General features: G+C 36.4%; 3 protein-coding genes across 3 annotated transcripts; 2 read left to right on the top strand and 1 right to left on the bottom strand.

Moving 5' to 3' along the window:
* Nucleotides 1–383: 383 nt before the first annotated feature.
* On the top strand, nt 384–12,833 carry LOC143559302 (agamous-like MADS-box protein AP1). The gene is made up of 8 exons (XM_077047922.1): nt 384–571; nt 11,339–11,414; nt 11,504–11,568; nt 11,663–11,762; nt 11,926–11,967; nt 12,134–12,175; nt 12,263–12,336; nt 12,422–12,833. Exons 1-8 carry the CDS (start codon nt 387–389, stop codon nt 12,525–12,527), a joined length of 690 nt encoding a protein of 229 aa, XP_076904037.1. The 5' UTR covers nt 384–386; the 3' UTR covers nt 12,528–12,833.
* A 141-nt stretch (nt 12,834–12,974) lies between these two features.
* On the bottom strand, nt 12,975–14,151 carry LOC143559305 (ADP,ATP carrier protein ER-ANT1-like). The gene is made up of 3 exons (XM_077047926.1): nt 13,894–14,151; nt 13,426–13,797; nt 12,975–13,309 (listed from the first exon to the last, which is right to left on the bottom strand). The coding sequence occupies exons 1-3, from the start codon at nt 14,149–14,151 to the stop codon at nt 13,034–13,036; spliced, it is 906 nt and encodes a 301-aa protein (XP_076904041.1). The 3' UTR covers nt 12,975–13,033.
* A 3,393-nt stretch (nt 14,152–17,544) lies between these two features.
* LOC143559306 (hexosyltransferase GAUT11-like) lies at nt 17,545–20,112 on the top strand. The gene is made up of 2 exons (XM_077047927.1): nt 17,545–17,712; nt 18,555–20,112. Exons 1-2 carry the CDS (start codon nt 17,545–17,547, stop codon nt 20,007–20,009), a joined length of 1,623 nt encoding a protein of 540 aa, XP_076904042.1. The 3' UTR covers nt 20,010–20,112.
* The last annotated feature ends 7,763 nt before the right edge of the window (nt 20,113–27,875 follow it).

The raw sequence follows: 27,875 nt of genomic DNA on the forward strand, positions 1-27,875 counted from the left end.
CCCGAAACAATCTTGTCTTAACATAGTCAGCAAACCAAGCTACAAGCATAATAGTTTTTTTGTTGAATATAATATACAATAAATAATATATAAACTAACAAGTTAAACTATCATATATGAGTACACACGATACAAATTTAAAAAAAAATACAATTTATTTTAAGATACATAATTTTGTTATGGGAATGAGTAGTAGAAACCAAACTATTATTGTTTTTTTTTTATATTTGTCTATATATATATTTATTGTTAGAAAGAAAGTAAAAGCATCTATCTATCTAGCTTAAAACAGTTATAACTGTGGGAAGAAGACCAAAGTCTTAACAACTGTGTGTGTGAGAGAGAGATAAAGAGAGAGAGTGATAATAATAATCGGTGGCCGGAAAATGGGTCGAGGAAAGGTGACGTTGAAGAGAATAGAGAACAAGATCAACCGGCAGGTGACTTTCTCTAAACGGAGATCAGGTTTGTTGAAGAAAGCACATGAGATCTCGGTTCTCTGTGATGCTGATGTTGCTCTTATCATCTTCTCCACCAAAGGCAAGCTCTGCGAGTACGCTACCGACTCCTCGTATGTAATTCTTTCATTTCTCTACGTTTTAAGTCATGTAATTTCATTTATTTTATTTGGTTATTTTGTGTTAGTTGAAATTGAAGTTTTTTATTTACTTAAAAAAATGATTTTGAAAATTTATGTGTGTGAAACACTACATGAAATCAAGATAATTCATGCACGGTTAATTTATGTTTGGTCAAATCGTATTCGATGGCGATTTTTGGGAACCGAAATTGGTGTGTATAGTTTGAAGTAATTTGGTGTGAGTTTAGGGTTTTGATTTGTTGTGGATTTGGTACAAGTGATATAGAGACATGTTTTTTTATATGAGGAAAATAAGTGTTAGAAGTTGGAAATAAAACAATTTAAGAAAAGTGGGATAACTGTATTTTCGTGAACGTTATGTTTTTCTGAAATTATAGTACATGCTAACCCTTAGTTTTTATTTACATCAAATTAAATGCTCTACTATGCTTAATTATGACTTCTTCAATTAGCTGATATAAGTTGTGTGAGCATGTGTGCCCATGTGAAACAATATATACCAAAAACAATATCTTTTCCTACATGAGTTGTTGATTAACCGAAAGAAGAATGAGAACTTATAAATAGACAACAAGTACCAAAAAGTTCAGTAAGAGAGAAACAGATGTTGCTATAATAAACTAACTTGATTTTGGCCTAGCTTAAAGTGTGCAAACTGCAATCAAATGTTAATATTCCGTACAATGAATTTAACATAAACAAGAATGATAAGTACTTTATCAAAATATTACATGAAATTGTGTCTAGGCAATATATCCTACAATGAATTACACCTTCATATATACCAAAAAACATACACCGCAAAAATTACACTACATAAATTAATTAGCAATGACATTTACGGATGTAAAGATATAGAGGGCGTCTCCTTGGCAATGTGTTACTGTTGGTGTTACTTGTACGAAAACATGCCAAGATAATTTATTTACCAAGGTTACATACAGGAGTTCAGCGACAGATAACTTAGTGGTTATTCTAGCAATATCACCGACGGATCAATGGTGGGAGTTTCAACCATGGATTAGCAACGGAGCCTGGCAACATATCAGCGTTAATATCCATGGAAACGCCTCTTGCAACATATTCTTACTAACAAACGACTGAAGAATCTTATGCTAGCTAGGTATCACCGACGTTGCTATACAGTCCTCACAATCGACTGCCAATGCTTGGGTTTGCCTGCGTCGGTGTCCGTAGGTGATTACTGTCTATAATTACATCCTTGATTAAAATAATTATTCACATAAAAAATAGTAAATTTATGTAACATATAATTCTTTATTCTAAACATATAACCGAAAGAAAAGCAAAATAGAATTACATTTATATCTGCCTCTTGCTTTTCTAAAGCATACAAACATTAATTAGGTACCAATGCTCAGTTGGAACATCTAAGCAATGACATAGTCTTTTAAGTCTCATTTAGGCTTCTTACCACAATCATTATGGGAAACATGTGCCAAATATTATGAAGATTCTTCACTTGTGCTCATCAAACATTTTGATGATTAATTAGTTAACTCAAAACAATCTTTAAAAGTATTGGAATCATGCAACCATGTGACCCATATTCACATAGCCATGCCCATATCCTTTTAAATGTGATTGCTACAATACTGTCAATACACTTCTATGTAAATCATATTATAACATGGTTGTGTACCCTTCTGTTTCGAAGATCCCATTTTCTTACATAAGATCACAAGGATACGTGATATGAAAATATGCAGTCGTGTATTTTAGTTCCAAACATCATCTAAAACCTTACACGACTATGTGAATAGTTTCACATTGTCATGTCTAGCATTTCCCAAATATTTTATGTTTTTTTACAAAATGTAGCACGACTGTGTACATAAGTAGCATAACTACATATGTACTCGTATTTTTCGATTTCTCAAAATTCCATTTTATTCACAAAGTGACATGGCTATGTAGATAGAAAATGTGTAGTCATGTCCTGCATTTTCAACTCATTAAGTTTTTTTACCCAAATCGAAGTTCATGAATCATAATTAGATTCTGAATCCAACCTTTCAAAATCCGAATCTATATGTATGATTTGAACAAATTCATAATTTGACCCGCGACTAATTTCATCAAAATTTATACCATATCAATTAAATATGCTAATGCAACTCAATAAACTAAGAGTAGTTCATTATCATATTACATTTCAATTCAGACACTTAATTAAGACTTAATCTTATAACCATATATGTTTCACAAATTCTAGAGCAAATGCGTATTGGCCTCGATCTCTACTTATATTGCTACGGATTCAAGCTTAAAACATTGAACTAGGGTATATATCACCTTATAACATGCCAACACTCATAAGTGTTTCACGAGTCTTAGGGTATATGGGATGGGTCCGACTACTTTTTTAATCAACATATGCACTTACACATGCATATTATAACTAACTAATCGATCTAGTCTACCTGTGTGGTTTTATACATTCAGGATTCATCACGGTATTTTTTTCCACCTGTAACATAAATCCTTTATTATCAAACCATCTTATTACCGATTTAATATGCACTTGGTCATTTAACAAATAATTTGTACAAGTTGCAAGTAATCCATCTATTTCCCACCACAAAACTTATCCAGATATGTAGGTACGCATATATATTTCATCGCCAAACTGTCCAAACACATCTTGTAATTGTATAATGACTAATCTATACGTAATTGCACCATTAAACTTATCCAGCTTTGTATGCTATAGCCTTTAGATTTAAAGTTAATAGTATAAATAAGGGGTCTCAATCCTCACTAAAGATAATGGGTTTTGACATGATTAGGTAGCATAATGTCAATCTCTTTTTATTAACTAAATCAAAGCTTTAACTTTTTAACTTCAATCCAAACTAAACAAATATTTATGTATTTATTTATTTAATTGATCATATCATTTATCTGCATTTCAAACTAAACATATAAATACCGTCAACACCCTTAAGTTCTAATTCGTCATAAAATTATTATCAAACCATAGCAAATGCTCATGTAAAATATATCTAAAAACATATTAAATAGTCATTGTATGTAATAATGATAATCCTGTGTGTGTGAACTTTGAGAACCAAGCAGAAAACATGATTTTGTTTTTTAAAATTTTGAAGAGCTTCTACACACTTTTGAGAGTATTTTCGTCAATTGACTTATTTATGGAAGACTAATCAGTGTTCGTTTCTTTTTTCTAATCTAAATAATCTTTAAAAGAAAGTTTCATATAATATAATATAATATAATATAACAAGTTTGGATAATGGTATATCCTCTAATAATTGTTGGTATTTCGGACTCCAACTTACAAATCAGTGAACTTGAGGGACCAATATTGACAAGTAGGTCATAGTTGATTATGCTTTCTAATTACAATATGTTTCCTAATTGTTTTGTAATTATAATTGGTAATATCTTGGCTAGCAAGTTAGGGTGAGTCTATATAAACCAGGGTATGGTTAGACATTATAGAACACACGACATGCAACCGAGTTAAGGCTTATCAAGAGTCAAACCGAGTTAGGTTTGAGAGATTGTAATCGGTTTTTTTGAGTTATATGTTCTAATTAATATAAACGAGAGTTATTCGTTTAGTTCATATTTGATTGTCGATCGAGATTTGAATTGGTATCAAAGCGGTTAAGCTCTTGGTGTTTATCAATCAAACTCGTGATCGATAAGGAGGAGACCGAAGACTCAAGACATTGATCAAAGTGGTGATCGATAAGGAGGGTTCGATCAAGTCGTGGTCGGAATTGCATCCAAGTTTAGCCGGGTCGTGATCGGCAATTGAGACAAGGGTCGTCAACAAGCTGAGATTTGGTGACCAGAACACAGCGGCGTTTTTGTTCTCTGATCGGTGGTGAGGTGGGTCAGCTAAGACACATATCGAAACTAAGTGGGGTTTTCGAATCAGGGACCATTCCTAGCAGTGGTAAGTTGGACTTGTTACGGTTCTTGTAAGTTGATTTTTGGTTAAACAACAAGGTTGGTTGTTTTGATGCCTTGAAATCCATAAAACAAAGTGCTTAATTTACATTGGTTACTTATCTTTCAAAGTAAGAATACAAGCTGATTTATTTTTATTTTCTTGGTTAAGAAGTAAAGTCTTGGTTACAAAGAAAGAAAAAAGAGAACATATTTAAGCATTGAAGGTTTCTTTTTCCGAGCGAAAGGGCTCTGTTCTGAAAAGTTGTTTAGACTGATTTGTTTATATTTTCTCAAACTGGAGAAGCGGGTTCAATTTAGAGTTCAATTTTCATTGTTCGGGTTGAATGAGTTTGGGTTTGACCGAGGTTTGAATTAAAGAACCTGGATTGGTAAGGAAGAACGTACATGGAGGATTAAGGCGGACCATAGAATTGGTACGAAGATTAAAGGTTTAGTCAAGTTTCTTCAAGAAGCCAATACCATTATTTTGGTTGCAAGTCAAAGATGAGCCTAATTTCTAAGGGAACGTGTAAGGATCTAAGAAAGCTAGTGTTTGCTCAAGATCACAGTGGAGTCAATGGTGGTGTGAGTTTTTATGACTAAAGGACGAGTCATTGACAAAGATTAGTTAAGTACAAGGTTGCTAGAATGTTCGAGCTATGAAGGATTCGGAAAATACAACTACAAATCATGAGTTCCAAGAGAATCGAGACAAAGAAGGCATGTGCCTATTTCTAGTCGGAAATTAGGGGGTGATTGTTGGTAATTATAATTACAAAACGATTAGGAAGTATAACCAACTACGACTAATTGTCAATATTAGTCCCTCAAGTTCATCAACTTGTGACTTAGAGTACGAAATTACCAACAATTTCCCTCAAGATGATACTAGTAGTAAATTAAGAGAATGAATGTCTTACCATCACATGTTGTAAAGACATATCATTTTCCTTTCCAACAAGTTTTAAGTACTTAGGAATTAGTATGCACCTTAAAAAGACCATTTGCACTCTTTATTTGTAACATAAAAAGAACTCCTAAATATGTATACATAATATATATATATAACAGAAGTAAGTAAATAAATAAACTGAGATTTGTAATAAAGTTCATGTTAGTAGCCGCTTTCAATTACTCAGTCAATCATATACAATGAAATCCCACTAACAGAGTAGGGGCTGGGGATGGTTTTCAATGGAAGCACACGTTATACCTAATCCATGGGATATATAGGCTGCTCCTAACGAGACCTCCGTTTCCAAGGGCACAAAGAACAAATATTAGGTAAATAAAAACATATGCATATATATGTACATAAGACATAACACTTAACAACACATAAACAACTGTCAGTAGTAGGAGTATCAAAAGATAGACAAGAAGGCATGCATATTCAAGTATAAACAAAAAACTACATAACCTTGATACCCTAAACTCGGGCTCCCTTACACTGCAATCCCTGATGTATACACGCTCTCCTAGAAGTCTCTAACTCTCCACGAGCTCCTATCACTGATCATGTCCTCAGAGCGGTGCAAGTATAACAAATCCTTCTTAATCTGCTCTTCCCAAGTCAGTTTTAGTCGGTCTCTATTCCTCTTCGCGCCCATTATGAGGTTTTCCACTCTCCTCAGAGGCACTATCAGCTAGCTGTTTCTTCTTCACGTGCCTGAACCACCTCAATCTTCCCTCCCGTATATCTAGCCTTGAAAACTTCATTCCTTATCATGTCCAATCTCATATGTCACACCCCAATCTATGGTGGAATATGCCAGGGCGCGAACTGCTGGTTCACAGCTCACAAGGCACTAACATAACAATATTAGTGACAATATCTAAATTACTTTATTAAATTCAAATCCAAAATACACCAAATATCTCAAAATAATAAAAGCAAACACAATAATCTTTTTATTAAATTAACTTAGGGTATCTTTAAATGATTCTTCACCTTAGCTTCAAACCAGATGATAACCTGTAATATGCATACAAAATAGATATATTTGTCAACACAATGTTAAGTGAGAAAATCACCAGTTTTTTATAATATGATATTATATGTATAAATGAGCAAACCCATACTGTGAGTATCAATCAATTAAACAAATGTAAGTAATTGGTGTCGTTTGACCATTACCATGCGAATCGGGTTTTGGCTACTAAGACGTTATCAATGAGTTATGCTAGAATCAATGATAGACATCTCTGAATGCTAGAATTAAACAAATAAGCAAGTAAGCAAATAGCAAATAATCATTTAATCGATCAACACACAATATTTGCTAGCTGTATATAGTATGTAATACGTAAAGTATGAATAGGTGTGCATAAGTCCCCAAAACAGTTGTGAAAAACAGTAGACAAATAGAGGAGTGATTATTCACGGTATTAATTAGACGAGTTTTAGTAAATTATAAGAATAAAACAAGAAATCAAACTTTTAGCGTGCTGACTGAGTTAACCCGAATGAACCTGAAACTTAGAGATAATATAATAGAATTAAAACCGAGAATAATGCAGTTGGAATCAGATTAAACGGATATATAAAACTCAAGTTATGAGGTTTTTAATATTCATATAAGTTGGTATTGTTCAGAATTCAAACTTCAAGTCGAGAGTCGGGTTCTGACCAGTACACTTAAAATTTTATGGTGAACAAAAAAGTCTTCCGGCCCGAAATCTAGTTCTGACCAGAAGTTAGAGAAATCGGATAGTCAAATATGTTGACTATTATGCCCTTAAGCGGGTCGGGGTCAAATTGACCACCGATACTCCTTCAATCTGTGAAATTGATTGAGGACTTTTGTTTCTGAGATAAAAACTTATAAAAATGTAGAAGACAACTTACTCAAACAAAGACTAGAACTAGGAGAAATTCGTGATCAAACGTTCTTGAACACCAAAGTCAAACTAAGCTTGAAAGAACTTGATTATATCCTGAGAAATCAATAAAGGGAGAGGGCAATTCCGTGAGATATGAAGAGGACGGTTGAGATGCAGTAGGCTTAGGGTTTAAGAATGTGTATTGGTTAAGTATGCAGATGTAAGACTTGTTAATTTAGAAATCAACTCGATTAGGGAAGATAATAACCTATTGATGACTATCAAGCCTATTAACCCCACTAAAGTTACAATAAAGGTACTCGATTTAGAACGACTAAATCATAAGCCTTTAATCTCTAAGGCTGCTCTCCATTCCTCAAGCCTCTCATTTAAGCCTTATTTACTCTCCACCACAAACGCAGTATCATATGCGAACTACAAGCACCACTGTATCATACTCTAGATCCACTTCAACAACTCATCTAGGACCATTGTAAAGAGAAGAAAATTCAATGTCGAGCCTTGATGCATGCCCACATCTACTGGAAAAGCGTCTAAGTCCCCCACGGGGTCCTCACGATAGTTCTAGCGCGATCATACATGTCCCTAATAGCTTGGATGTACCTCCCTGGAATCCTTCTACATGGCTCTCCGATATAATTCTTGAGGCACGTTATCGTATACATATTCTAGGTCTATAAACACCATATGCAAATCTCGCTTCTTTCCTCTACACTTCTCCATACACCTCCTAAGAATGTGTATTGCTTCTGTAGTAGATCTCCCCGGCATAAAACCAACCTAGTTTTTTGAAACTTGGGCTTCCCTGTAATTCTCACGTCAATCACTCTTTCATATAATTCCATAGTATAGCTTGGGAGCTTTACCCCCTATAGTTATTGCAACCATGGGCATCACCTCTATTCTTGTATAAAGTTACTACAACGTTACTTTAAGTTTCAGGCGTCTTACATGTCTTAAATATAATGTTAAAAACAGTTGTTAACCACTAGACTTCTTCCTCTCCCAAACATTTCCAAGTCTCAATAGGTATATTGCCCGGCTCTACCATTTTCATGCAAGTTCTCTTTACCTCTTCTGATATGATATTCTAGCAAGAAGAATTACTTAAATGACTCCATTGTATAGTAGGTCCATAATTTTCTTCCCAATGACTGCTTCCTTCGCTAAAAAGGTTGTAAAAATAGGGTTGTCATATTTCTTTGATGTCCAGCTCCTTCCTCAAAACTCGCCCATCAACTTATTTTATGAGTTTTGTGTCCCCAATGTCTCTCTAGCTTTAGCGATTTTTAGCATTCGATGTTCTCCTTCTTTAGTCTCCAGTTTCTTATACATCTATTCATATGCTTTGTCTTCGTGTCTAACATTGCATTCTTCGCCTCCCACATAACCTATTTATATTATTCAATCTCATTTTATCCCCCTCCTCTACACACCTAATATGCTCTCTAATTGCAGCATGTTTGTCTCTCAGCTCATGTTGCACTCCCTCATCCAATCACCATAACTCTTTATGATCATCACCTCTTTCGGTCGCAACCTCAAGAGTCACTTTTGCTGCCTATGTAATAGTGTACGCCATCGTTTCACACAACCGATTTGCATTGTCATATGGTCTGCCTATGTCCCCGTTGGATGTCTATGAATGTTGCAATCCTTTCGTCCTTCAAGTTTCCACATATGATTTACTGTTTAACTTAAGTGAGTATTTTGGCCACACGTTGCGGGGGCGATCAATTCGAGCGGTTAAAGATTGGCCAATTCGAGCGGTTAACAATAGCCTAAAATTGGCAAAGCCATGGTTAACGATTGGTCAATTCGAGTGGTTAACAATAGACTAAAATTGGTGAACCCACGCCAACGCTAATGCCACTAAGGGCTCGAAATTGGAACCAGACAATGTTAGTCCAGACATTTCGAGTTCTTAGATGGAAATTCTAAAAAAATTGGATTAAGGTTAAAACCTGAGTTGCATATATATCTTCCAAAAAGACATCTTATCACTATAGAAATCCAAAAGTTTAACGCACAATATGTTAAGGGATTAACAATTTTGACGATTTTGCTCTTTTTATACATTCAACATAGGGGTGGCAAATGGGTTGGGTCGAAACGGGTTATGGTCGGAATTGGTCAACTAAATAAAGGGTTGCTTTAGTTCGGGTCGGAACGGGTTAGGGTCAACAGGTACGGGTCAGAACATGTCCGGGGCGGAATGGGTCAAGGTTGGAACGGGTTTCAGATCGTTTTTTTTTTTTTTTTTTTTTGAAGAACAAGGACAATGGAGGAAACGTTTTAGTTTTCTTTTACATTTTTTGTTTTTAAGTTATGATTTTTTTATTAGTTTTTTGAATTTTTTAGGGGTTTTAAAAAATTCAAAAAATTAATAAAAAAAATCATAACTCAAAATATAAATAAAAAACGAAAAATGTAAAAAAAAAAACTAAAAAGTTTCCTCCGTTATCCTCATTCCAAAAAAAAAACCCTGAGAAATAAACTGAAACCGAAAAGTCGACGAAAATGAAACAAAAAACCAAAACTGAACTGAACTAAATTGATTGAAACCAAAAAAATCGATCAAAACGAAACTAAAATACTGAAACCAACACAAATGAAACTGAAAAAACCGAACAAAACGAAACAAAAAGCTGAAAATGAATTCGAAACCGACAAAAAACAAACAAAAGAAACCGAAACCCAACCCGTCTAGTGCTCCGAAACCAACCAAAAAGAAACAAAGGAAACTGAAACTCAACCTGTCCAGTGCGAAAACTCGTGTCGTCTCGAAACCTAATCCAAGCCAAAACCTAAACCAAACTCGTTCCAATCCAATACCCGTTTCAACCCGAGCCTACCATTTTTCTTTGAGACACTAACCCATATCGACTCATTTCTTTAAATTTGTCGACCCATTTTGACCCGAAAATAAGAAATTGGAATTTCAAGTGACCCATTTTGACCAATTTAGTTAAAATCTATGACCCAAACCAACCCATATGATTTTTAAACAACCCAAATTAACCCATTTGAAACCGTATGAGTAAGATTGCCACCCTAATTCTGAACCACTTTGTCTCTTTGATATATTCAAACCAAGTATGTGAGATTCAAATTAAGTTGTCAATAAAAACAATAAATTGAATTGACCATTAAAGAAAGTCTATAGAAGTATGAGGTTTGATGTTGAAATTACATCTAAGCATGTAAATAATTCAATTGGGCCACTCAATGCATAATTTGATGAATAGTAAGTTTGAGAGAGTGACCATATTTTGTCTTTTAATGTATATATAATACTTTAACCAGTGTCTACTAAAAGCTTTTTCCCATACATTGGTTAGTTACATTTAATGTAACACAAAACACATGAGTAGTTTAAGTAGATGATGTTGCTTACTTTGTGTAGTTTCTACACAAACTATCAAGACTATATGTATGTATACACCATGAACATGCATAATCTCTAAAAACATATATTCTTCTCTTTCTTCTACTAGGATCCAAGTTTCTTTCATCTTCCGTTTACCCTTGACAGCTAGAGACTCGCATGTAGTTTTCGATTTCGTATTTCCTGAATAACTTTTTGAATCATGTGATGAGACTATTTACAAATTGAAGTATTTTGCAAACAACGAAATCAATAATCAAATAAGACAGAAAATGATTATTCAAAGAAGCTCTTTTATGTGAAATCAAAGTATGAATCTGACTATGAAAATTAGACCAGACGATCATCCAACCGATAATACAAGATGTTATCTGCAACTGTAGTTGCACATGCATGCATCTTATTATAGCCAATGTACGATATGCCACTCTAACTTTATGACAAATTTAAGGCCTGCTTCTTTCGATAATGTATTAATTCATTTACAATGCTGCTTTACATAATCTTGGTTTCATTTGATGTCTTTTACTATTCTAACAGCGCCATCTTTTTTGCAACAGAATGGAAAGAATCCTTGAGAGGTACGAGCGACACTCTTCTGAGAAGCAACACACTTCAATAATTAACGATCCACAAGTAAGTCGGCTGTTTAATGCTCAAACATCTTGCATGACTTTTATATTCTTTTTTGGAAAATATAAGACTGAATTTATAATTTCTTCTAGGGAATCTGGACTCTGGGAAATGTGAAGCTTAAAGCTAAGCTTGAGCTTTTGCAGAAAACACAAAGGTACTTGCAACGAAAATATAAAAATCATGTTTGTTTAATGTTTAGATAGTTAAAGAAAAGTGGTCAAACATGATGTATTGATTTTGTTTTTTAGGCATTTAATGGGAGAAGAACTTGATTCCTTGAGTCTCAAAGAGCTTCACAGTTATGAGCAGCAAATTGATACAGCTCTTAGACACATTAGGATAACAAAGGTATGACATTTTATTTACCATATTATATTATTATATTATATATGCTACTTCCTGTTATATGGATGTGTAGCATCTTCATTTCTTTTCATGTCATTTGGTATATTGGATCTAGATAAAAAGAAATATTAGGTGGTTAAATTTAAACCAATTCTATTATTTGCAGAATCAGTTGATGCTCGAATCGATTTCTCAGCTCCAAAAAAAGGTACACACATTTCACAGATTCAGTAAACAACAGATTTTTGTTAAGTAATTTAAACAGGTACATAGCAAAACCTTACAAAGTTTTATGATGAGATAAAGTGTATCCTATAAGAAAACTGATAAAACACAAAGATAATGTTATGATCCAATATCAAATGTGTCAACAGGACAAGGATTTGCAGGATCAAAACACCGTGTTGTCTACGCAGGTAAACTATATAAAATGATAAATAATTTCCCATGTTTTATTCTGAAAAGCGCCTCGGCATTTATGATTAAAACTTAAAATCATGCAGATCAAAGAAAAGGAGAAAGAGTTAGAACAACATGAGATGATGCCTTCCATTCATTTGGGCTTGTTAAGCAACTGGTAGTGTTACTTTTTTTTGTTAGAAGTTTTTATTTTTATAAAAGTCATGAAATATAAACCTAATGTGTTTGATTGGAATACACAGTGACAGGTGTGAGTTAGGAGGTGGTGGTGAAGTGGAGGAGAACCCAACAGAAGGCCGGCCGTCAACAGTAATGCCGGCTTGGATGGTTCAACACCTGAATAAGTGAAGATATGGATGTGGATACAGTGATGTCTCAGCACCGTCTATGTTTGTTCGTTTTTAAATAACATACTAGATGTTAAAGGGTATATGTATGGTTTTTTGGGGTTTATGTATATAAGGCGCATCGAATATGGATGTTGTTTACCGTTAGTTTGTTTTCCACCAAATTATTATATACTAAATGGTTATGAAAGCCTATTTTCTGACCTGTTTTGAGGCAGTGAAATGGGTGGCTTCATGACTAATTCTGGATGTATTTGTTGAGTTTGGTGGTTTCATGTTAATTATGCTATTACTTGAAATTTTTACTAGACTTGTATAAAACATACATTATTATCAATATTCTAAAACAATGAGAAAGTATTGACACATTTTCAATTCCAAGCCTAAAAAATTACTGGGAAAAATCTCCCAAATTGGCATTTCAACTTCAATATAATGTGTATTTTCCATCTTTCAAAACAAAATTTCAACAAACAAGTACAAAAGACCAGAAATCAACATCAATCTTCAAGACCCGTATGTTAAACGACACAGTGTATCATACCCTGCAAGAACACCCGCCCCTGCTACGCCAACAAGCACGTTTGCAGTAACCCCTCGGTATAATGCCCAGAAGCCCTCGGTGGTTATAATCTCACACAGCGCGTGTACACCCTTCCGGTACTTTACCGGTTCACCAGAAGTCATCATAATTCTTCGTCTAAGTGTGTCAAATGGGTACGCGCAAAACCCAGAAAATGTTGTCACGCTCCAACCCAAGAAAAAGCTAGCAACAAAATTGTCCTGCAAGTTGTTGCCACATGTCAGAAACACAACAAAAGATAATAATAATAATAATAATAACAACAACAACAACAACAATAACAATAAATAATAATAATAATGGTTATGAAACGCACCTGAAATGGTCCAACTAAGACAATGGGTTTCAAGCTGTCAAATAGCCCGAAATACAACCCTCTGTACAATGTAATTCCCACAATTGAAACCGTGAACCCACGGTACAAGCCTCTAACGCCATCGGTCTCAAGGGTTTTACGGTACACATCGAATAACCCGTTAAACTGTCGTTTTCTATTAACTGAAATACCCGTTGAGTCCGTTGCTAAACGGGTCCGTGCATAATCCATATGATATAGAAACAATGAAGTGGTAGCACCAGCAGCACTCCCGGAAGCAACATTGCCAATAAACCACTTGGCGTACCCATCTCTCTCCTTTGACCGGCCAAATAGACTTTTGAAGTAACCTTTGAAAGCGAAGTTGAAAGCCTACAACACTTCTAAAACGTTTAACAATTAGATATTAATTAATTCTCAATTCCTTGAAACAGATACTATTATGAGGTTAGTTAGTGAAGGGGCTACCTGAGTCGGAAAATATCTAATGACGGTTACTTGATTACCGCGCCAAAATGAGAAAAAGCCTTCTTCTTTAAAGACCCTTTTGAAGCAATTGCTGACCCCTGTATATGGTTTTATGAGTTGACCTCTTTTTAACAATTCGCCTTGATTTTGGAGTAAAAGCTTTACTTTGTCAAGTGGTGCTGCTGCACTTTTTGATATTATGGCAGCGGTGCCTCCCATCACGAAATCTGAAGAAAATCTCTTTGATTTTGTTGTCATCCTGAATCTTTTTATGTTGGATGGTTGTAGAAGGTAAAACGAAAGGCGGTAATTAGTTATTTTGTTGCTCAAAGATTAAGAAATGTGAGATTATATATTACTGTTACTATGAAAATGAACTCTTGCTGCAAAGGAAGTCATTATGCAAGTTAGGCCTGTAAACGAACCGAATGTTCAGTGAACTATTCGTGAACCGTTCTGTGGAAGTTCGTTCATGTTCATTTATTTAATAAATGAACGGACATGAACAAAAAACTTGTGTTCGTTTAATTAAACGAACGAACATGAACACGTGCTCCGTTCGTTTATTTATGTTCATGAACGTTCGTTTATTTATGTTCATTTATGTCTGTTTATTTATTTTCGTTTATGTATTAATAGAAAATAATTAAATATTATCTAGATAGGTCATCTGCTTAAAGGTTTTATATTTGTTACTTTGTGTTCATTTAGGTGTTTTCATTTAAGTTCGTTTATGTTTGTTTGTGTTAATTTACATTTGTTCATGTATGTTCGTTTATCTTTGTTCAGTTATGTTCGTTTAGATTTTAAACAAATGAACACAAATGTCCCTTTTTAAATAAACGAACATAAACATAAATATTTGTTCAATTAAGTGTCTGTGTTCTTTTAAAGTTAAATGAAAGAACACGAACATGCCATTTTTCGTGTTCATTCGATTCGTTTACAGGCTTTCATTATTCGCACTCATACATCAGTCTCAATCTCTAGGCTTTGCCGATTTTATTTGTGTTAGTTTGTGTTTGTGAACACATTAATTTCCTTAATGAACGAACACGAACATAAAATCTCGTTCGGTAAGTGTTCGTGAACCGTTCGTGAACACATTATTTTCTTAACGAGCGAACATGAACACGGCCTTGTTCGTGTTTGTTCGGTTCGTTTACAGCCCTAATGCAAGTTAGCAACCACAACAATCAAGAATTCATAATTAGTGGTACAGGCACAGTAGTAATAGCTTATCATCACTAGAATTAAACACACATGCAATGAAATATTAAGTATAAGTCACAATCATCATTCATTACACATCTGCAAGCTTAGTATCACACGTGTTACAAATTGATACATTGTCATAACGGATGATCTATACAACAACAACAACAACAACTTGAAACTATTATAAGTTTTAGGACATGTTGCATTTCAAAAAGACAAGCAGTATTAATACACTACTAATTGCTTAATAACATCATCTCAGCCATTGAGCTATTGCTTAATAATATAAAATCACTGTAATGAATGCAGAGTTCATCAAGCATTGGTTAATTAATTCATAGTGAAATCTGATTGGATTGGCAATAATAAATAAAATACGGAAGAACAATCAATGGAATGAATGAAATCAAGAATTAAAACCAAATACACCACTCACTAATAATGAAATTAGCCTGAAAGGAATTGAAACTAACCTAACAAAAGAAAGAGTGTAAGATTCGAAGGGTTTACTGGAATCGGACAAAAGCCGAATTGGGGAAGAAAGATTCAGCAGCAATGGAGATTCAGAATCAGAATCATGGGTGGTTTGTGTTGAGAGAATAAATCTTCAAGACGATAGAAGAAGAAGAAGAAGAAGAAGAAGATGGAGCCACAAGCGAGCAGTTTTATTTTCCCCTCTCAAAATTATTATTATTATTATTATAGAAGTGATATCAACATGTCAGCATATACGATACACTTCTAACCTTAAACCAACTCAACTAAGACACCAATGCTGGGGAGGCGGACCCAACCTTACGAGTTGGGTGTTGCACAACACCTATGTTTTTTTTATTTGATACATATACAATCGATTCCAAGCAACAAACAATAATTTTGTGCACTCGCATGCATAAAAAAAAATATGACCTACTCCAAAAAAGGTTGATTTAAATATTATTTATACAATATATAAACCGATTAAAAGCAACTTAACAAATATGAAACTACTTCAAACTAATTTTAGACGTTCACAAGGGAGGGGCACAATATGGTAGTAAGGAGTCTCTCATTTATTTAAGAGGTGGATGATTCAAATTATACAAGATAAGATACATGTATTAATGATTTATGAAAGTATTTAGGAATATGTTGGTTTGTTGTTAAAAAAAAAGACGAAAAAAAATAGTTAATTGGACCATTCACCATTGTCCATTAATCCATCATAAACCATTCGACTAAAGAGGTACTAAACCCACCTTTAAGCCCATTAATCAATAATCCATTAACCCAATAACCTTTAGCCTAAATCCACCTATTTGAACACAAAAGCATGCACATCTAAATTGAGTAACAATGAGAAACAGAGTTGGAGGTGGCAAGAGAAATGCTTTTTTTAGATGACAAAAGCATACATGGTTTTAGATGGCAAGAAAGCAATCTTTTTATGACAATGAGAAAGAGAGTTGGAGATCAATTAAGGGGATAAATTGAGTGAGTTGGGCCCAAATATATCTAACATGCAATCAAGCATAATACTTGAACCGTTGTCAATCACCACTGTTTTCATGCCAGCACAACAAAATAAATGCATATTATTCACCTTTCAGTTACATGCATGATAAATTCATTAGAAGGGTGTAAACGAGCCGAGCCGATGGCTTGAGCTCGGCCCGGCTTGTTTCGAGCCCTTTTTCTAAAGCTCGGCCCATGGGTTATTTTTTTAAGCCCGGACTCGAGTAGTTTATTATTTATTAATTTAATAAATTTATAACCATTTTTATATTTTTTAAGAAAATTCTTAAACAAACCTAAACTCGGCTCGAGCTTGTTTAGCACCTTAAGCGAGCCAAAGCGTGGCTCAAGCTCGGTTGTGTGCAGTGTTAATTTAATGCATATAAGTCCGATATTTGTTAACTTCAAAATACACTAGGCTCGTTAACGCTTGACGAGCCTAAACAAGCTTCCTATACAAGTCTCGAGCTCGATAACTATACGAGCTTTATTTGAGGCTGGGCTCGAAAAAGCTCCGCTCATTTCACGCTTTTTTTCAATCCCAGCTAGAGTATCTTGCGAGCAACTCGGCTTGTTTGCATCCCCAGTCACTGAGACAGTTTATTTATTATTCTATTTATATGCTAAATTAAAGATAAAAATAAAAGTTAAAAAAACAAAAAAACATGTTTTTTAAGGTCAGTTAACGTAGATATACAAAACATGATCTTGTTAGCAGCTTCCTAGAAATAACCATTCTACTGTCACTAGTGTTTTCGATTCATATCAATCAAGAACAAGCCATTACACTTACACGTGCCTGGCCCCCCCAATACCCACAAATTAATTCATCCCCAAATCAACTTCATAACCCATCATCCTGTTATTGGATCGGATATTAATAATAAAGAATCTTGATTCATTTGGATGGATAGTGGCTATTGATCCGGTGAAATTGGGATGCGGCGGCGGGCGGCGGAGTACCGGCGGCCGGGTCGACGGCGGGTTTCAATATGGATCTGGGTGGGTCTGATTGGGTTGTTCTGTATTGGTGGGTTTATTCTGTTGGCAGTTAAACAGAATCAAGAATATCATCAAGATCATGCTGCACAACAACATCTCATACTGGTATTATTATTTACTTTCCCATTCTTTATATTATTATATATATGCATCTGAATCAATGCATAGTATTTTGATTCCATTGTTATGAAAAACCCTAGCTTTAGGTGCGGCAACTGTAATGTTTTCGATGCGGGTGTTTAATATTCGAATGGGACTCCGAAAACTTGAAATACGAATCTTTTCGGTTTTTGAATATTGGAACTCGAATTCAGTAACCAAACTTCGAATCGATAGGAACTTTTTGTTTTCGAATCAAGTAATCAAATAAATTTAAAGTCCATAATTAAGTAATCGGCTTTAAGTTTCTGTATCTAAATTCGGAAAATTGGATTTTATTAATCCCACCTTTTAAAGGTTGGTCGATCATAATCCCACCACATAAAATTGTTGCCACCGGCCCCACCTTTCGTACTATTTTCTAAGGTGGAGTTATTATCATCTTATCTGCCACCTCAAAAAAGTGAGATTAATAAAATCCAATTTTTCTTTAAATTCTAGTTCATTTAGTTTCTTTTACTTCATTTACTGTTTTTTTTTCTTTTGATTTCTAGAGCACTTTGCGAACTAGGGGTGTTCAGTATTCAAATGGGACTCGAAAACCTTTAAATTTGATTCGAGTTCAATAATCGAATTCGAATCTAGCTTATAAATTCCGAATCGAATTCAAATACAACTTCAAAATTTCGAAATTCGAAAATTCGATTTGATTAATTCGAGTATTCGAAATTTTATTCGTTAAACACGCCTAGATCTTTTTAGCTTTCTCTTACCATATAGATGCTTGTATTATTAGTACTTTATATCATATGGATTAAACAAATAAGTCGATTTCGGACCAATTTCAGGTTAGAAATGATGGAACATTGCAATATTCTCATGACAACCTAAATATAACCAAAGAGACAACAATCGCTAATTCATATGCCAGACAGTTATTAGATCAAATGACACTTGCAAAAGCATATATAGTCATTGCAAAAGAACACAACAACCATCATCTTGCTTGGGAGTTAACTTCAAAAATCAGAAGCTGTCAGTTTCTTCTTTCAAAACCCGCCATGAGAGACACCCCGATGACACAAAACGAAGCGGAACCACTTATTAAAAGCTTATCATCTCTCATATTCAAAGCACAAGATGCACATTATGATATTGCAACCACAATTATGACCATGAAATCCCACATTCAAGCCCTTGAAGAACGAGCAAATGCAGCCACCGTTCAAAGCACGTATTTTGGACAGCTGGCAGCCGAGTCAGTCCCGAAGAATCTTCATTGTGTTAATGCTAAACTTTTGTCTGGTTGTCTCACGATCAAGAACCTACACGAGGTTACAAATGAGATCAAGAATTCACCGAGATTGGTAGATAATAATCTTTATCATTTCTGCGTATTTTCAGATAATTTACTAGCGGTTTCAGCTGTGGTCAACTCAACTGTCTCAAACACTGACCACCCAACGCAGCTCGTGTTTCATATAGTCACAAACGAACCCAACTATGGAGCCATGCAAGCTTGGTTTGTTAGTAATGACTTTAAAGGGTCGATAATAGAAGTGCAAAAAGTTGAAGACTTTACTTGGTTAAACGCTTCATATTCGCCCATTGCTAAAAAACTAACAGAAACCGACTTTCAGGAACATTATCTTAAACAGTCGCAAGATATGAACAACGAGCCGAAGTTTTTGAACCCAAAGCATCAGTCTTTATTAAACCATCTTCGGTTTTACATCCCGGAGATCTACCCTCACCTTGAAAAGATTGTCTTTCTTGATGATGATGTCATCGTGCAAAAAGATTTGACTCCTTTGTTCTCGTTGGACCTTCACGGGAATGTAAACGGGGCTGTGGAAACGTGTCTCGAAGCGTTCCATCGGTTTTATAAGTATTTCAACTTTACAAATCCGATTTTGAGCTCCAAGTTTGACCCGCAGGCGTGCGGGTGGGCATTTGGCTTGAATGTCTTTGACCTTGTAGCTTGGAGGAATGCTAAAGTGACAGATGTGTACCATTACTGGCAAGAACAGAACAGTGATGGGAGTTTGTGGAAGTTAGGGACCCTGCCGGTGGGTCTGTTGGCGTTTTATGGAAGGACCGAGCCGCTTGATAGGAGGTGGCATGTGTTAGGGTTGGGTTATGATGTGAACATTGATAACCGGCTCATAGAGAGTGCAGCCGTGGTTCACTTTAACGGGAACCTGAAGCCGTGGTTAAAGTTTGGGATTGGAAGGTACAGGCCGTTATGGGAACGTTATGTGAACCAAACGCACCCTTATATTATTGATTGTGTTACAAATTGAGAGGGGGTTAGAAGGGTCAAAAGGTGTAGAAAAGTTTTGTATTGTTTAGATGCTCTATTTTTTGAAGAGAGACTTCTATATTTAAGATAGTGTATTGTTTATGCATTTTTGCCACCCATACAAGCAAATTTTGTGTAATAGTTAATTTCCCATAGTTTTCCTTCTATTTATAACTGTTAATCTGTTACTTTACTCTAATGAGGCTAATGATGGTCTTTTGTGTAGATCTTAGACCCGAAAGTTGTTGGTCCATGTCACTACTAAAAAACGAGTATAAGTTAAGAACGCCGTCCATTGGTAATTACCGACGAGTTAGTAATTAACAAAGACCTAGTCAAAACTTAAAACCAACTAGTTTAATTTGTAATTGGCCTTTTGGTCCAATAACATTGGAGTGATGGTTAAGGTTTAGATCTCTAAGGTTTTAGGTTGAAAATCTGACCCAAAGGGTTTTCTTATAGCAGTGAGTTTCTTTGTTGATGGTGTTCCTGTGGTAAGTCAGGCATTGAGTGTCAAAATCAGTATGAATTGTTGGCATCCCATCTTAAGAAGACTCATTTGATTATTGGGGTAGTTCTGAGCATTGCTTGAAAAATTTAAAATATTAGTTTAATTTAATTTGAGTTAAATCAAATTGAATCAAGTTTGTTTGGGTTAAATTAAGTTCAAAATTTTGCTGAAAGAGGAAACGGAAAGAAAGAAGTTTTAAGATTAAGTTCGAATCCTACTTGTATCATATTTGGGTGGATATTGGCAATGAATGATTTGAGCTAGGCCTTGTGCAAAGGTTGTCAGTTCGAATCCTGAGCCCACTCGGGTTTACGTCCCATCGTGTGTTAGGCCAGAGAGGTCTGCTTTTGTGGTGGCACAACCACTGCTAAGCGGAAGTCGGCGGTATGGTTTCTCGGGGGCACGCCCAAGTCAAACTCTAAAGCTAGCGTGGGCCCGGTTAAACAACATAGTTTGGCCAGAGTGAGCATCGGGGCTCTCCAAAATTATAGAGTGCGGTAGCCTAAATACAAGAAAATCGTCGTTCTAAAAAAAGTAAAAATATTACAAAGATATAAAATTCAAATTACAAAAACATAGATTTATGTATTGGGTACTGGAAACCCCTGGGCTTGGGTAGTGGCCCGGAACCGGGTTTCGAGTATAGATCGGGTCTGGGTTTTTATTGAAATACATATCCTATGCATACCCTATGATAGCGTTGGATATGGGTTCAGATCCTAAAAACCCAATTCCATGTACTTTTTTTTTCTTTCAGGTTTGGGTCCCGGTTTTTTGTGCAGCAGCACCATGGTTGAAAAAATCTCGTCTAGGCGTCAATTAATCTCCGGTTAATCATTAGTTGGCACCCCATCGATTAGTCGTCGATTAATCACTATTTGGTCAAGGTCGGTCCAAACTGAAAATTTTATGTAAAATTTGGTATAAATTTGTATATTATAAAAATTACATATAAATTCCAATCAAACTAATCTCGATTAATCTCTAAGGTCTATCAATCGGAAATCCCTACCCAAAGCTCAATGACTTTTACAACAATGATGGTAGCACAGCTTCTGATGTGCGATAGATAAATAAAGACAAAAATTACATCTGAAAAATTATAGTTTAAAACTGAAAATGACATGGGTTTGTGGTGGGAGTTGATTAGTCGTTTAAAAAACACAATAAAACCAAAAAGTTAAGTCACTCTGAAATACAATATAAATTCAAATTGTCTTTCTCCAATAATCTAAGGGGCTGTCTGTGATTGTTTTTCTTTTATCAATTTATAACTTACTATGTTTTATCTTCTGTATCACGGGGTTGTATTATATTTTTTGTTTTTTAATATTTATTTTTTGAATTTTAATTTTTTTTATTTTAAGAAAATTAATAATATACTTAGGTCATATTTAGGATTCCTTATTTGCACCTCCTATTGACTTATATAAGTTGTTTTTGATAAGTTACTCCCTCCAAACCTATCAAATCCTCCTTTTTCCTTCTTTAAAAACTTTAAAAGGTCACATTACCCAACACCTTTTTAACTTATAAAAGTTAATAAGTTACAAGAAAAAAAAATAAGGAATCCCAAACACCCCATTAGGGTTTGAGGTTTCACAAATAAATGATATGTTATAACCCGTTTAAAAGCTATCTGGATTTGGGGGTTAGGTTCAAATAAGAAGTTTGATTTTCCTAAGAAGGCTAGGAAGGAGGGTATTTTAGTCTAATATTTTAATATCAAAACTCACTTACTTTAATCTCAAAACCCACTTAAATTAATTTCAAAAACTCACTTACATAAAACTCAATTACATCTTCACTCATCTCTTGCAACCACCACCACTCCACCGTCCACCGCCACCACAACCGTCACCCACCGCCACCACTTCGCCGGAAAAGTCCGAAAAAACACAATGAAAAACACTATGAAAAACACAATGGAAAAATACACTATAAAAAAACACAATAAAAACACAATTGTATGACACAACGTAGATAACACAATGGAAAAAATACAATGAAAAAAAAAACACAATGAAAAATAGTATTGTATAACACAATTTTGTAAAACACAATTCGGTAAAACACAATTTGTAGAAAACCCAATTCGTGTTCTTTCAATGGACAAGATTACTTCTTATCATTCCTACAAAAAATATACTTCATATTATAACCTAACCCCTGAATTTGGTAACCCATGACCCGCTTATTTTTTTTACTATAAAATTGTTTCTTAATTATCAATAATATTTTTCAAAAGAAATTGGATATTAGTTTTTAGCATATCCATATTTTATAGGATTTTCACATCAAATATTTGGTAAGATTAATTTTTAATTTAATGAAATGTTATAACTCGTTTAAAAGCTATCTGGGTTTGGTGAGACCCATACCCGTGAATACATGTCAGATGTATGAGAAGCCTCCATTTACAAATAATGCAATCTGATCGCTTGAGAAAATTTAGAGAGCAACCAGAGAGCTTTTAAAGGCTTTCGTTTATATATATTATAGATTCTTTTGAAAAACTGAAAGTTGTTTTGAATTATTTATGTTGTGAGAGGATAAGTTAACAAGACATAATATTGTAATTTTTAAAAATCAACTTTTGAGAAAAGTCATAAAGATATAAAATAAGGAATCCCAAACACACCTTAATTCATTCCATCCTCTCGTTCCTACTATAAACTAAATAGGAAAAAAAAATAACTCGTTTTATATTTTCTTCTAGTTTTTTTTTTAATAAAAAACAATCTTATTTTTATACTTTCGGTCAATTCTTCATCTCCAACACCATTATTTTCTTTCTCCTATGCCATATGATTTGTTGCCACACACTTTGCTCATGGTCGGTTACCGACGTTGACGACCGCATATCGTACAAATTGTTTTTATCTTATGAGATGTAGCAAGCAAACATGAAAAGCGTATTTGGGCAAAGTCATATATGCACACATAAAAATTAGGCACAAGATCAAATAATTACTAAAGCAACATGATAACTAAATACAAAAAAGAAAACGATGCAACATATATAAGTACTTACACATGGTATTACGCAATATACAAACATATTTATGCAACCTATTTTTTTGTAACTAAACTTCTTGTGCTTGTAACTACCCGCATGCATATTGCAAGTACGCACAATACTATGGGGAATAACTGTGTGTATTTTATATAGATAGCTACGAAATTAAGAAGATCCGGTACAAACATTGCATAATTATTGAATGTGTTGTGTGATTATTATATGCGTTGGATAATTATTTCTATACAATGTATAATTATTGTACTGATCTATATCGCACATTTATCCTCGACCAAAGACAGGTGTCGTAATATTTCAGTTTTTTTAGAACTACGACTTTCTTGTATTTAGGCTACCGTATTCTCCAAATTTGGAGAGCCCCGATGCCCCACTCTGACCAGACTATGTTGTATTAACCGGGTCTACACTGGCTTCAGAGTTTGGCTTGGCCGTTCCCCCGGGAAACTATACAACCGGCTACCACTTGATAGTCGTTGTGCTGCCGCAAGAGCAGAACTCTCTGGCGTAACACACGATGAGACGAAAAATCCAGGTGGGCTTAAAATCCGAGCTGACAACCTTGTACAACGCCTAGCTTAAATCCTTCATTGCCAATATCAACTCCAAGTGACAAGTGGGGATCAAACTTAAATCTCCATAAGAGAACCCAATTTCTATCATTAAACCATAAGTAAGGGATCGTAATATTCTAGTTACTTCATACACTTTGTTTAAAGCACTTTGTACAATTGCTTTCAGTTTCTATACATATATACCCTTTATCTATAGAATTATATATATGCATTTAAAATGCAACTTTTAGTTCTCTCACAAAGATCACTGTAGCTAAATGTACTATTTACAAGCCTTTAGTATCAAGAATTTAAGCGTCAGTATCTTGAAGGTTCCATAGCTGTTTGTTTTTAGCCCGCTGCAACACGTGTCTACAAACTGTTTCCCTTTTAGGTCATGCGTTCTCTCAGATGTTCCTTTCGCTTGCTTTTCCTTCTCCCGCGAATGGCAGCCGTGATCTTTAGATTTGTTTCGATTTATCAATTATTATTTTTTAACTTTAGGTTCTCTCTGTTTTTTCTTTTCTGTGTTCATGCTCTTCGTAATTGGCAGGTGCGAGTGACTCATTGATTGCCATTTATGACAGACGGAGTGAAGAAACACTAACCGGACCCCGGACAGATTACTGGTAACCTGGGGGTTGGATAGCTGTTTCCCACGAGGGGTTAGACCCTTGGAAGATGGTTCTTCTGATAACCTGCAAAACAGACACCGTGAGCTCGTCACTGAGAAGGGGGGGCGGGGGTTCCTCCTTGTGACCACCCTCCGGCGTGAGAATCAGACTAGATTGCTCTTTAAATATAAAAGTATATTAAGAGATTGCTAGAGCAGATATCAGGTATATTATGATGATATAAGATAATGTAATAAGATATGATAAGATGAGATGGTCATACCATTTGTGGTATTTATAGCCGAAGGTAGGTTTCCAAAGAGGTATGGCCGGCTGCAACAGTATTCCTGTTCCACCAACAGTAGCCTACGCACGTGCCCTGCTGGTAGTTGGTGGGTAGGTAGCGGCTGATAGTGACCAGGCCTGCTGTATACTATTCCTGTTCCACCAACTGACGGCTACGCACGTGGTATGGCAGTAGTTGGTGAGTAGGCAGCGGCTAATAGTGATACAGTACAGGAGCATGCTGCTCGCCATACTGTATCAGTGAGCTGTCGTATCTCTGATCAGATCTTTCGCCCATACCTCGTCAGGTACAGTAAAAGATCCTTCAGTATACGGACTGGCTTATTTGGGCGGGAGTATTTCTCCTCCCGCCTCTGTGCGGGATTGCTCCCGGCTTGGCTCATTCCTTCAGGTGACACTGAATGATCGAGAGCTAAGTGCCTTGTGCGTGTAGCCATGCTGCGCGGGTGGCCTTCCCTAATGGCTTGTATCCGAGGCTGCGGGGACAGGCGGAGTCCTTCACCATTGGGAGGCATTTCCTGCGGGACCAGCTTGCGTACTGCGTGTAAGGACGTCACGTCTCTGAGCATGGTTGGTCCTGCGGATCCAGTTGGTCTCTGCGCAGACGTCCCTGTTTAAGGTGAGTCTTGCGGGTCCAACTGGGCTCTGCTGGGACCTACCTCTTCAAGTCCCCCCAGTCCAATGTTCTTCTCATGAGTGTTTAATAAAGTGAGGTGAACTTTTGGACTTGAGCAAAGGGTTTTGAAAAGGGTTTTGTAAGGTTTTCCATGGGGATTCTTTCCGCGGAAGTCCTTGTCACTTGCAGAAATGCCCGAGTTTCCTGCTTAGTCTTTGGGTATGATGCGGGTAGGTCTGTAACCTCCTCGCAAGTCAGGAGCATTGAGTCCCAGTTGTATGTATTTTCCATGAGGTTTTGGTAGTTTTGAACATAGTGATCAATTATGTTAAGACCACCAATTCCATCCTGGAGCTTCAAACAACGTAGTTCTCGACGTTCCCGCTATGCGGGGATGTTATTTCCGTTTCCGCAAGCATTGCCCAGAAGATCCTTCTTGGTTTCAATTCCCAGCGGAGCGCTAGGTATGTGAAGGGTTTTGCCTTGACACTGTACCTGCGCTCGTCTTACGGTTACTTTACTTCCAAGGTATTCCTGGCGTCAATTCCCTGCGGGTGCTAGGTATGTGAAGGGTTTTGCCTTTACACTGTACCCGCACCCGTCTTATAGTTACTTGGTTGCCGAGGTACTTGGCTTCAATTCCCTGCGGGTGCTAGGTATGTGAAGGGTTTTGCCTTTACACTGTACCCGCATCCGTCTTACGGTTACTTGTTCACCAAGGTTTTCTTGGCTTCAATTCCCTGCGGGTGCTAGGTATGTGAAGGGTTTTGCCTTAACACTGTACCCGCAGCCGTCTTACGGTTACTTGTTTGCCAAGGTTTATTTGGCTTCAATTCCCTGCGGGTGCTAGGTATGTGAAGGGTTTTGCCTTTACACTGTACCCGCATCCGTCTTACGGTTACTTGTTCACCAAGGTTTTCTTGGCTTCAATTCCCTGCGGGTGCTAGGTATGTGAAGGGTTTTGCCTTAACACTGTACCCGCAGCCGTCTTACGGTTACTTGTTTGCCAAGGTTTATTTGGCTTCAATTCCCTGCGGGTGCTAGGTATGTGAAGGGTTTTGCCTTTACACTGTACCCGCATCCGTCTTACGGTTACTTGCTTGCCAAGGGGTAAGGGGTATTTTCCCGCTTACTTTTTAATATTTTCAAATTTTTGAATTTTGAAATTCGAAGAGTTGGTGAAAAGATAACAGTCCAAACCTCTGAAACGTCGTGCGACGGTTTCTTCTGACTGTGTCAGGACGTGCAAGAAGTTATGGTGACGTGACAGAACATGGTCATTCCAGTCGCTTTTTCAGGCGCGTGGGCGCGATTTTTCGGGCGCGTGGCCGCGAAATTACTGGCATACGTCCTTTCAACAGCTGTTGCCAGCTTGGTTTTTGCCACGTGTCATAGTTTCATTGCACATTCGATTTCTCTCTCCTCCGCATTAATTTCACCGCATTAATTGCGATTACTATATAAAGGGGGAGAGGGTTATTTGCAATTCACACTTTTAACTCTTCCCTTCATCTTTAAGGCGATTTCCGGCGAATACTCCTTTATTCAATCGAGCATTCTCTCGAAATCGTTCTCTTCTCTCTGCAAGATGTCTTCTCGTGATGCTGAAGCTATAGCCGATGACTGGGGTACTGCTGGCGAGTGCCAGTGTGCTCTGCCCGGCGATCAGTACCGGTATGTTGTCAGGAAGTTCATGCTCGATCATCTCGAGCCTGAGTTTCCTGAATCCCACCAGACCGTGTACGATGCCCCCAGAGGCAAGATCGGGGTTTATGCTGCATTTTTTGTCTATGGGAATCTTAGATTCCCGTTGACAAAATTTGTTTACCGTGTCCTTGAGAGGCACGGTGTTCATTTGACCGAGCTGCACCCCATGGCGATCGCCAAGATTCGCCATTTTGAGTGGGTGTGCCGGATTTTGGGCATCGAGCCCCATGTGGACCGCCTGATGACCTTCTATACCTGGAGGTGCATCCAGGGGTGGTACACCTTGACGACCCGTATTAAGGGTCTGAAGATTTGCGACACCGAGCGCAGTCTTCGCGCGTGGAAGCAGGAATTCTTCTATATTTCTGCCCGCGCCATCCCCCTTGCCATGAAGTTTAAAAATGGCCAAGCGATACCGAGCCTTCACGCCCCCAACTACCAGGAGGCGGAATGGTTTTCGAAGATATCCCGGATCCAATCTCCGGTTTACCGGTTTGCGGAGTCCGGGATGGTCATGTTAGG

Source organism: Bidens hawaiensis, unplaced genomic scaffold, assembly GCF_021521415.1.
Source record: "Bidens hawaiensis isolate Kalapana, Puna unplaced genomic scaffold, B.hawaiensis_p1.1 tig00019804_1, whole genome shotgun sequence".
NCBI classification, from domain to species: domain Eukaryota; kingdom Viridiplantae; phylum Streptophyta; class Magnoliopsida; order Asterales; family Asteraceae; genus Bidens; species Bidens hawaiensis.

Bases quoted from the DNA above. Each gene is read 5' to 3' on its own strand.
- LOC143559305 (XM_077047926.1), bottom strand. From the start codon at position 14,151: ATGACAACAAAATCAAAGAGATTTTCTTCAGATTTCGTGATGGGAGGC. The intron at 13,798-13,893 runs GTAGCCCCTTCA...GAAGTGTTGTAG, and splicing joins TTAGATATTTTCCGACTCAG to GCTTTCAACTTCGCTTTCAA. The intron at 13,310-13,425 runs GTGCGTTTCATA...AACAACTTGCAG, and splicing joins TCTTAGTTGGACCATTTCAG to GACAATTTTGTTGCTAGCTT.
- LOC143559306 (XM_077047927.1), top strand. From the start codon at position 17,545: ATGCGGCGGCGGGCGGCGGAGTACCGGCGGCCGGGTCGACGGCGGGTT. The intron at 17,713-18,554 runs GTATTATTATTT...GACCAATTTCAG, and splicing joins CACAACAACATCTCATACTG to GTTAGAAATGATGGAACATT.
- LOC143559302 (XM_077047922.1), top strand. From the start codon at position 387: ATGGGTCGAGGAAAGGTGACGTTGAAGAGAATAGAGAACAAGATCAAC. The intron at 11,763-11,925 runs GTATGACATTTT...TATTATTTGCAG, and splicing joins GACACATTAGGATAACAAAG to AATCAGTTGATGCTCGAATC. The intron at 12,337-12,421 runs GTAGTGTTACTT...TGGAATACACAG, and splicing joins TTGGGCTTGTTAAGCAACTG to TGACAGGTGTGAGTTAGGAG.